The sequence below is a fragment of the Nicotiana sylvestris genome, chromosome 2 (assembly GCF_000393655.2).
Source record: "Nicotiana sylvestris chromosome 2, ASM39365v2, whole genome shotgun sequence".
NCBI lineage: Eukaryota > Viridiplantae > Streptophyta > Magnoliopsida > Solanales > Solanaceae > Nicotiana > Nicotiana sylvestris.
Genome location: NC_091058.1, coordinates 16,261,023 through 16,271,700, shown reverse-complemented (window position 1 = coordinate 16,271,700; position 10,678 = coordinate 16,261,023). Strand labels below are relative to the sequence as shown.

Sequence of the window (10,678 nt, the reverse complement as noted above, 5' to 3'; positions counted from 1 at the left end):
TGACACAAATTGATTCAAATCCTGATTAATTTTTTTTTTTATATATATAAAAGAAATAGGCGTTGATTTTTGTTTGATATGCACTTTTTAAAGACTACACAATGAAGGAAAGGTTGACCGAAACAAGAGCGGGAAGCCTTTTAAAACAAAAAGTAAAAGATAAACTTGTACACTGTGAATTTTGTATGCTTCTATGAACATTCCAATTACCCGATAAATAACCAAAAAGCATATGAAAAATACTGTCTCATTGGGACTCCTTTTATTGTCCAAAATCAGCTTTCATACATCCTGAAGGGATAATGTGGGTACAGAACAAAAAGCTGGTGGGAAAAATAATGTACTACGTACTACTACTATACAATTACAGTAAATTAATCTCTCATAGAGCTTGCTAACATAAAGCAGCTTAATTATGACTAAAAGCAAGGGCATAAATTATGAGGCAAGAAGCAAATTCGGTTTAATTACTATGGTATACATTAAGGAAGGATAATTAACATCACCCTCAAATATTTAACCAAAGAAATGAGTATTCTCTGGTAAATTTCCTGCATGGCGTAACCCTAAGGTGAGTGACACATCACCAGAAGTGGTCCCAAATCTTATCATGGTGGATCCCACATCAGCGTTGGTGGTGGTCCCATAATCATCACCGAAGAACTTGCCGCCGCGACGGCATGCCGCGGCGTCGGAGTCATGAATATTGGTCGGGAAAGTTGCTTGGTTTTCCGAGAAGGAAATGTGGGAATTGATTGCAACGAGTGAAGGGTCGTTTTCAGGGGCATTGATTTCGGATCTTTTGCCTAATGTGGATGCTGCTGTTGCTGTTGCTGTTGCTGTTGTGGCAGCTGTTCCTGTCTCTGCTGCTGCTGCAGCTGCTCCTAGTGCTGTCGTAGTTGTGGTCATATTAGTAGAAGAAGAGTTACTCATATTAGGCGTTGGTGTTTGTGCATTATTGCCACTATTTTGGTTTTGGCTATTCTCTCTTTCATCATCTTCCTCCTCTTCTTCTTTGGCTTCTTGTTGATACATCTCTTCTACCATGGGTTTCCACAACCGCACCCTGGCATTTATGAACCAGTTTGATACCTGAAAAAAAAGCACATTCATACACAAAAATAGCCCCATCATTAATTAACTACCATTATGACGTATTTTATTACACTTTTTTCACTCATTTGTTACATTTCGGGGATATTCCATTTAACTGAGAATTGTTAACAGAAAGAATTCAACAACGTTTGAAAGATACGAGAGGTTACATCAGATTTAATTTCTATATACTGACCACGTACAAAAATCTTTTACATTATCAGTCACTTAATAGATAATTACAGGTAACATCACATGATTAATGATATTAGTTATATTCTAAAATATAATGCAGATAATTTGCTACAAAATGTCAATTTACACATATAGTGTGAAATTCTCTTATACAATGAATATATATAAGCTCAATCATTTTCAATAAAGAATTTAACTTTTTTCATAATAACGGTGTAAAAGAAGTTTATCATACCATCTTTACTCAGTTCTAGTATACAGACAGTACTAATATACCATATACGCACCATAGAGTTGAATAAACACAATTTTCAGGGAAGAATGAAGTGATGTGAAAGGAGTAAGGAGTGGATACTACTGTTGATTCATCTTTCAGTGTAGAGAGTCAACATGCATGACCATATTTAGTTTCGTGAAATAAAAATTCTCTACCTATCGCATTTAATTAATTGACGTGTGATTGGACTTCATATGCTTTTCCTCTGCACTTACTATTCCTAGATTTTCTTTTTAAATCTAGAATTTATGTCTTTGTAGGAAAGAATCCCTTGGAAAAATAAAAGGCTCTTGCCATGCCCCAATTAGGTAAAAAAAAAAAGGAAGGTGGAGAACCAAAACCAAAATCCATGCAATCACTACAAGTCTAGTGTTATCGTTTGGTGTTTTCGCACAATTAGTATGGGGTTCAATTCCACAGTTCCTTCCCTTTTGCAAAATCCCAAAGTTTTTTAAAATGAAAAATCCATGCATCCCAAGCTATTAGTAACGTTTTTTTACCGAGTAAAGAAGTAACTTTTAATATCCAAGCCGGTGGCAATGTACAACACAAACAACCTCATTATATTTAATACTACTATCTGTTTATCAGTAATTAATTCGATGTTTACTTCAGTTAAATAAATTACTATATATTTATAACTTGTTTTTGAAACAAAATAAATTATTAAAAAAATAGCTCAGGTCATATGTTGTAACAATTCCTTCATATTATAGGGATTAACATTAAGTACTTAAATTTCCCCGGAAAAAAACAAAAAATAGCTACTGTAAGGAACAGAATATTTAGATTTAAATTCTAGATCCAGCATATGCATAATAATATGAATAAGAAAACTTGAAAGAGAAAGAAGAGACGATGAGCGAACCTGGTTCCTTGAGAGACCAGTCTGTCTTGCCAACAGATGCTTATCAGCATCGCTTGGATACCTGAGAAAAGTCATGACCCCAAGAAAAAAATAAAAACATCAGACTCATTACCAAAACCGTATAAAGAGATGACTAAACTTTCTTTATCCGTAGATGTGAATTGACACTTTCTTGCTTTCTTTTTCTCTGCATGGGCGTGACAATCCATGAAAAACAGCAATAGCAGCAGCGGTACCTCTCTGCCACTAGTAACAGAAGTAAAGGCAGAAAAAAAAATGCATGCACTCATCTTGTTCATAACATTCATTTTTAGATACAATTTTATTTCTTTTGTCTAGTAGCTCCCCAAGCTGCTTTTATCATTATTATCATTATTATTATTATTATTATTATTATTATTATTATTATTATTATTATTATTATTTCTATATGCATGTCAGCTTATTGAATAGGTTCTTTTCTTTTCCATCTTCAAAATCATGCCTATGTCAGCAGGAGACAGCACTAGCGCATTGGATCCAGGAGAAAGAGCTAAATTTACTTTATTCATGAAAGGACACTGAATTCGGGTTCCTTTAAAATCAGACACTGCAAGGGAAAGAAAAAGAAAAAAGAAAAGCTATAAAGTGATGTTGGAAATGTGTCTTAGACTAATAAAAGTTGATTGATGGGTGTGAAGCTTCATTTTGTCCCTTCATAATTCCATAATAGGAGTAATAGGGTTTCTACTTTTGTTTATACAGTAAATGTAAGAAGATTCAGATTCCCATCGGTGTTAGGGAGTTAAGACATGGGGATTGAAAAAAAGGTTAGACTTTATTATGGTCAACAGAATTAAGTATAGGAGCACAATGCAGCGGATTAAAAAACTTTAAAACCGAATTTTGACTAACTTATTATAGCACATTACTTATTTCCTAAGTTACTAAATTTACTTTCAATTGACATTATCCTGATGTTATAAAAAAAATTCTACACTATTTTTAAAAATAATAGTCCGTCTCAAGAATTTGTACACTATCAGTTCAACTAAAATTAAGATTAGTAACTTGAAAAGTAGGACATATTACTAGCAATAATAAGTTAAAGTATGCTAAGATAAAACAACCTAATAAAATCTTACAAGTGGGGTTTGAGGTGGGTAAAGTATACGCAGACCTTACCCCTACCCCAAGGGGTAGAGAGGCTGTTTCCGTTAGACTCTCGGTTCAAGGAGATAAAAAAGACAATGTTTCAGTAGTACTGAGATAGTATTAATAATTTGTACACTTTAGTCAATGTATAGAGATTGAATCCAACTCTTAATGTAGGATAGAGTAGAGAGAAAGACGTACGGGTGGAGGAAATGCTCAAAAAGCCAAGCTCTTAAAATGTTGACAGAGCGTTCAGGTAAGCCTCTTTGGGGTCTCCAAGCTTCTTGTTCCATCATTCCCATTTGGTGAAAGGCTCTTTGCTGCCTCAGACTTTGTTCAAGCATCTTAAGCCTTGGAGTTTCTCCTTTAGTCAATCCTGAAGTGCCGGCATCTTTATCTCCCAGCAGTTCACAACTGTGTTTCAATTGTGCTGTTATTGCATCCTTCAAACACCTGAAGTGTCTTGACATAGCCTTCTGTGCAAGTGCTGTGTAAGGAATTGCTGCACCGAAACCCATCACTAGATCAAACGAGTTTACCACCATTTGCATTTGCTCGCAGTAATGATTGTACCTCCTATCTACCTGCTTGCAAATAAAAAAAATTATTATGATACAAAAAGAAGAATACTCTAATTTGTTTAAAAAGTGGATATTAAGCGCTAAAAATATAAAATAATGATAGTCCGGTGCACCAAGCTTCTGCTATGCGCGGGGTCCGGGGAAACAAAGAGAAATCCAAGATCAACACTTCAAATAGTAAGAAGGATCAAATTCCAATTTGGAGTGACTTAAGCGTCTCAAATAATTTTCAATGCGGAGAATTAGATAAGAGCATTAAAAAAAAGAAAGAAAACTAATAGGAGGGGAAAAAAGGTAGAAGCTGGGAAATGATCATTAGACGCTGAAATGAACGTTGATGTGAACTGAAAATATCCTATTTGAGTTATTCCTGCTTTGTCTTGGGTTTCTATCAATACAGCCAACACGTAAATATCAGCGTATTAGTATTTACATAAGCAATTGAAGAAAATCAAAATTAAGGTCAGCTCAAACCAACCACGATGGACTTTTAAGTGTATTCTAATATCGTCGCACTTGCTTATTCCTTGTTTGAGGCTTTAGTCTGATGGTAGCTTGCGACCAAATTAATATTAATTACGACAATAATGGAACATATTTCCCTAATACAAACCTATGTTTTCACACTTAATAAGGAAAGTTTCTGATCACTTATTTGTTCTACTCGTCGGAAATTAAATCAAATACGTAGCTTAGTGACCCACCCGTCGAATCACTCCTTAATTAACAAAATACAGATTTCTTAATTAGAATCTACTTAAAACTCAACAAACTCAATCTATGTGAAATGACGAAACCTATTCCCCTAGCCGGCTTAATTTTTAATTTATAAAATATTCCACGAAAAATGCCGTAACTTTCTGTAGATATTTTTCTTTAATTAAGAGACTAAATAAACAACAATGATTGCTTATTGACCCCTAAGAGAGAGAGAGAGAAAGGATACGTGCCTCATCAAGCATAGATAAAAGTTTGACCTTCCTTCTCTGATGTTCAATCCTATCAGCAGCTGACAAAGGAGGCAGATCCTTTGATGAAGACGATGAAGTATTATTGTTACCGCCGCCACCATTAGTGCCGCCACTAGGGTTATTAGAATTAGGGTTAGCGGCTGTTGCTTTGTTATTCTTCTTGAATTTACCCCTCCCAACACTGCAAAATTCTTCCAGTAGTTCTTGGGCTGCTTTAGCATACTTGGAATTTCTCAACACATTCACCACTCCTAAAGAAGAGCCATACCCAACATGGACTTGTTGATGAATGTTTTGGCCTACTACTCCACTGTTACCAATATTCAAATTCTTGTATCGAAATTGTCCAGAAGTAGTAGACCCTCCTCCTCCTTGATTGAAAAATAACATTCCACTTTCTTCGCCCATCCTTAATTCCTCGACCTTGTGCTGTAATGAAGATGATAAAGATAAAGAAAGGCCTTGGCTTTCTACAACATGATTTACTCCAGCTCCGATTTCATTAGGGGTATTGAGACTGGCACTTGCACCTCCATTATTACCCCATGTGAATTGACCAAAAGATCCTTCAGCTGGATTGGGAAACCCTTCTATAGTTGAAGTAGATGATGGATTTGGTAACAACATGTGAAGAGTAGAAGAATTAGTTGAAGGAGGAGGAGGAGGATGAGAAGGAGAAGGTGAAGGTGACCTTGGCTGTGGATTCATAAGAAAAAGTTGCATGGACTCCGCCGCATTAATACCAGCACTTGATATCTGATTGTTATGATTTTTTGCATATCCCAATGGTACTACCATTCCTTGTCGGTTCCCGAACCACTCGTTTCCCATGCCGGCGGGAGGTGGAATCTGCTGTGGCTGAGACCGTTGATTCGGGTTCGGGTGTCTGTAATTCGGGTTGAATTGGGCCTCCAACAACTCCGATGACGTGCCGGGTGGGAAACTAAACATTTCAGATAACATTCCAGCGGTCTGATCATAAACTGGAAGCCCACTCGTTTCTTCTTCAAACGGTTGGGGTTCAAATCCTTGCACTCGTAATTTATCTCGACGGATCTGTTGAGCCATGTGTTGTTGCTGCTGCTGCTGTTGCTGTTGTTCCGCTTGTGATCTCTCGAACCCATTCGGGAAACTGAAAAGACTTTGGTGATGATAATCTTGGGACATAGAATTGAGATTATCCGAGAGTTGATGAAGAATTGTTGGATTAATGTGACCCTTTGAATTATGAGATGTAACAATAGAAGGACGAGGTGGTGTACTTGTTATTCCCATGGCAGCGTTGTCTTCCTCTTCATCATCTCTTTTCTGCTCGGATCGGGAATAAAGATAGTTAAAATCGGTTTATAGTCATTAAAAGAAATCAAAAAAGAGATCATGGAATACATGAATTATTGTCAGGAGATAGAAAAGAGACAATAAGTGTGGCAAAGAGTAAGGGGTGAGGGGAAAGAAAAAGACTTTTTTATTTTTATTTTTAAAATCTTCAATAAAAACTTAGAAAAAAATAAAATAAAAGGCTTCAGCTTTATTCATGTAGAGGCACAAACCTCTTAAGAACTTGCAGGTCGGAAAAGGGGTACAAAGGTTTCTCAGATATCGTTTTCTCTTCGTGGGATTTGAAAGCCAAAGTTGTATATGTTTCTCTCTCTCTCTCTCTCTCTCTTTCTTTCTCTGTCTCTGTTGTTTCTGAGGCTGTCGTTTCTCTATACTGATATCTTTCTCTTTCTCTCTCTTCTTTTTTCTTTCTCTTTGTTGCTCCTCCTTTGCTTTGCAGTAAGTGCTGTATGTCTCTGCAATCGCCTTCTGGAAAGAGAATTGAACTATATAGCAGGAGAATATAAATATTAAAAATAAAGAAGATGGAGTTCTTTCATCAATTGTGACATGTATTATGGTTTTATATGTGTAGTTGATTTATATGAAAATCACATATCTGTGTTTGTCTCTGTGTGAGTCTCTCTCTCTTTTTCAAAGAAAGCAACACACCCTCGAGAGAGAGATAGAGATGAGACATATAAGGGGAGAAAATAGAGAAGAGGTCGCTGTTCTTGATCTTCTACATCTATTTGTTTCACTCAACTAATTTTATATTCCATTAAATAGTTCTAGTACTAGTTTCGTTTTATTTCCTTGCTTGACAAATAAACTCTTAAAGTAACTGGATTTTAGTCCATGGACGAAGATATAAAAAACCTGAATTATTTAGTGTGATTTTGAATTGACAGATTTAACCTCTGAGTATACTAGAGCAACCCAAGATGTTGATGGGATGAGTGACTGACTATATATGCTCACCAAACCTCCCGAATAAATGTAAAAGAAAAAAGATAAAGTAAGGATTCAACTTATAGATATGATAATGTAAAAAAATATACAATATATTTTAAAATGTTGTATATAGCAAATAATTTACCTTATTTTTTTAGGTTGCTCGGGTATAACTTTTTATGGACGGTTACCTTTGGTTAAACAAAAAACGACAGCGCAAAACTGTTCACATCTTAAATTGACGGTTAATTTGTCACAGTTTACACATCACTTTATCAGATATCAATCCTAATTTTGTGTAAACATTAATCTACTCGTTCCTAAATGATTAATGTATAACTATTTGTACACAGTAGATAAAGATTAAACTCCTTTTCTGAAATCAAAATTGCTTTCTTAATTTAGAAATTTCTTCCCGAAATGATACCACGTCGTGACACAGAAAGTCCGGAAAGATAAACTTTTACAATTTAAAATGACATGAGAACTGCTGTTGCATCTAATATTTTCAGTAGATAAACTTTTAATCTGCCGAAGATACAATTTTCTTTAAGAAGTTTGAAATTAAGGTAGGTTAAAAAGAGATCTCAACGTCATGCTATGAAACGTTAATCTATCATTATCATAGATTTGCTCACCGAACCAAGGCCTGTGCTTTCAGCAAACCTGGGTGTAATTTTTTATCCGATCCATAGCCCTTGGAAACCAATACCATATTTTGAATTTATAATAAAAAAGGATAAGGTGAGCAATGAGTCATCCCAATGACATTTTCTTATTGAAGAAGAAGAAAACAAAGAAAGAACATAATATATTTTGTTTAGTTTAGATGACAATTGTGCCCCTTATAACATTGCCTGCATGACAGTAGTGGCATACTGGTATAGTTGCTAGGGTACATGCCAGTCACTTTCTTGACTTCCTATTTTCTTTTATATATATATATGGATTTAATTAACTTATATACAGAAGTATAAAATAGTTCTATATTATCAGTATTTGTATGGGTTTTCTGGGTAGGTCACAATAAGTTGCTAGGTTTGGACTAATCGCAATTCATTACCATTTTTAATTGATGACTGACTATTATATAGGAGTAACTATTGACCTAAGCCCCTGCTCAGGGGCTCAGCTCCCGAACCGTATGAACTGTCTTGTACAACTCTTCCTAAGAACTTGAAGCTCCCCCTCTCTAAATAGAGAAAAATGCTTTTACAAGACATGAGTAATTAACTTGTCTTAAATTTTTTTGATTACTTATCCCTTTATTATGGATTGTTATTTTTATTAAGCGACTTGATAGCGTATAAGTTCTTTCTATATCAGTATATATATGACCACAACAATAGAAAAAGAGAAAGATAATAAAATTAGAGAAACCTAAAAGAAGTCACGTGCAAAAGAGATTTGTCTACAAAGTGTAAATAGTGAGCTGCTACGGTGGAGACCTGAAAGCCAGTCATAACAGACTTAGGTTTGGGTTTGAGGAAGACTACTAGATTTACCCGCTTTAGTCATTGTCTTTCATTTCGGCCAATGTTTCATTCGCTTTCTCTGAATATTTTAATTTTACTATGATTATAACCTACGCGTATAGTACATTTCCCTTTCAACAGTACCTTACAGAAGAATCTAAAGGTTCCGGATCGGTACAGGAGTTCGCTAATTTGCATATTCCACTGTTTTCTTTTTAACTCGGAGAAATGAGCTGAATAATACAAAATTAGAATTGAAGTAGCAGCTGGAAAGTACCACGTGTGTGGTGAAAGATGAAGAGACTATATAAAAGAAATTATAGTACTGAGTAGAACAAGAATCAGAGTAGACGTGATTATTATGTTTTCCGATAATTCTTTTCTCTCTAATGCCACACTTTTGGATAATGGGTTAGTTAATTAGGCTGAATTAATTACCTGTTTAATTATTATTAACCAATTGATAATAAATGCATGTAAAAGGAGGATATGACACCTTACCTCCGGTACATATCCTCTTGGGGAATGAATCATTTTTTTTTTAACATTTGATCTTGAGTTTTTTGAGATTAAAGTTTCTTTAGTAAATAATTCTAAGAAAAGAGAACACCTTTTAAATACTGAAATAAGAAATACCGGTAGTTAAAGTCTCACTCGTGAGCCTGACTGAACTCATACAACACTCTCTGATCACATTGCCATGTACCATCACAAATAGTTACACATGTGTTTACTTCTAAATACGAGTAACAATTAAACTTTTATTATTATAGGGATACGCGATTTAATTTAATGCCAATTAATAAGTAGCTAAATAAATAAAGGAATTAAGTGATTTAAATGGATCAAACCCGTGTAATTGCAAGTTATTGACCTCGATCTGGATTAGACTCGAGGCCAAATGCCAAGAACAGTAAGAGCAGCAATATCAGTATGAACAACAAGTACTATAAAGAGTCAAGAACGAATAAAAGATTGTTTGTATTTCTTAGTAGAAGTGTAAGCAAGAACTCATGTATGATGATAATCGTGTGTCCTTTACAAATGAACATGATTTCTTTTTATATAGTAGAGGAATCCTAAATAAGGCATGACTCTAATTTCGAAATAAAATACATGATTGATATCATTAACCGTTAATGGTTCTACCGGTTTCGAGATTTTTGCCGAGATTGGTGGTAGATTGCGGATATCTTGTGATTCTGTTATTGCGGTGTCGATTTAGCATGATCTCGATCCCTTAGCCTTCATATTCTCTAAGCCCGAATTTGCTCCGATATCAGCTTACTCTCGAGATATACCCTCGAACACGTAGAATCGAGTGTCTTTAATTTTTACTGTATACATCGTCCCCGTGTTTCTTAGAATGAAATAATAAGAAACGATTTGAGCCTCGATTCTTCGATACCACAACCATGAAGTCGTCCTCGTGATGTAAGCGATGGATGTGACCAAAACGTCTCGTTGGTTCGGTTCCCAAAAAACTATCAATGCATGCCAGTCATCGGTCGACCACTAGTGGCACCGAATAGGCGTTTTAAACCTATAAATACCAGCTCCTTAATAGATTCAAACTTTGCTTTGATCACAAACCTTCTTGTTTCCCTCTCATTGTTGTTTACCAAACCACCGTTGTTCCCACCGGAGCCGCCAGTTCTGCACCTTCGTTTTACTCCTTACTCATACGTAAATGGCGAAGACCTCTAAAATGGTACCACAGAAGGAGAAAGCTCCATCTTCTTCTTCCCGGCCGGCCGACGATAAAGCGCAGGTAGAACTGGTCATCCATGAATACGTACCTAGCCCTTGTG

General features: G+C 35.5%; 1 protein-coding gene across 1 annotated transcript; it reads right to left on the bottom strand.

The window, feature by feature from the left end:
- Positions 1-233: 233 nt before the first annotated feature.
- Positions 234-7,169, bottom strand: LOC104226089 (BEL1-like homeodomain protein 4). Its single transcript, XM_070167728.1, has 5 exons — positions 6,672-7,169; positions 5,097-6,429; positions 3,771-4,149; positions 2,436-2,496; positions 234-1,092 (listed from the first exon to the last, which is right to left on the bottom strand). Exons 2-5 carry the CDS (start codon positions 6,394-6,396, stop codon positions 517-519), a joined length of 2,316 nt encoding a protein of 771 aa, XP_070023829.1. The 5' UTR covers positions 6,397-6,429; positions 6,672-7,169; the 3' UTR covers positions 234-516.
- Between the last annotated feature and the right edge of the window lie 3,509 nt (positions 7,170-10,678).

Coding starts and splice junctions, on each gene's coding strand:
- LOC104226089 (XM_070167728.1), bottom strand. CDS start 6,396: ATGGGAATAACAAGTACACCACCTCGTCCTTCTATTGTTACATCTCAT. Junction 2,497..3,770: donor TTTGAGCATTTCCTCCACCC/GTACGTCTTTCT, acceptor GACTTTTCTCAG/GTATCCAAGCGATGCTGATA. Junction 1,093..2,435: donor CTGGTCTCTCAAGGAACCAG/GTTCGCTCATCG, acceptor CTTTTTTTTCAG/GTATCAAACTGGTTCATAAA.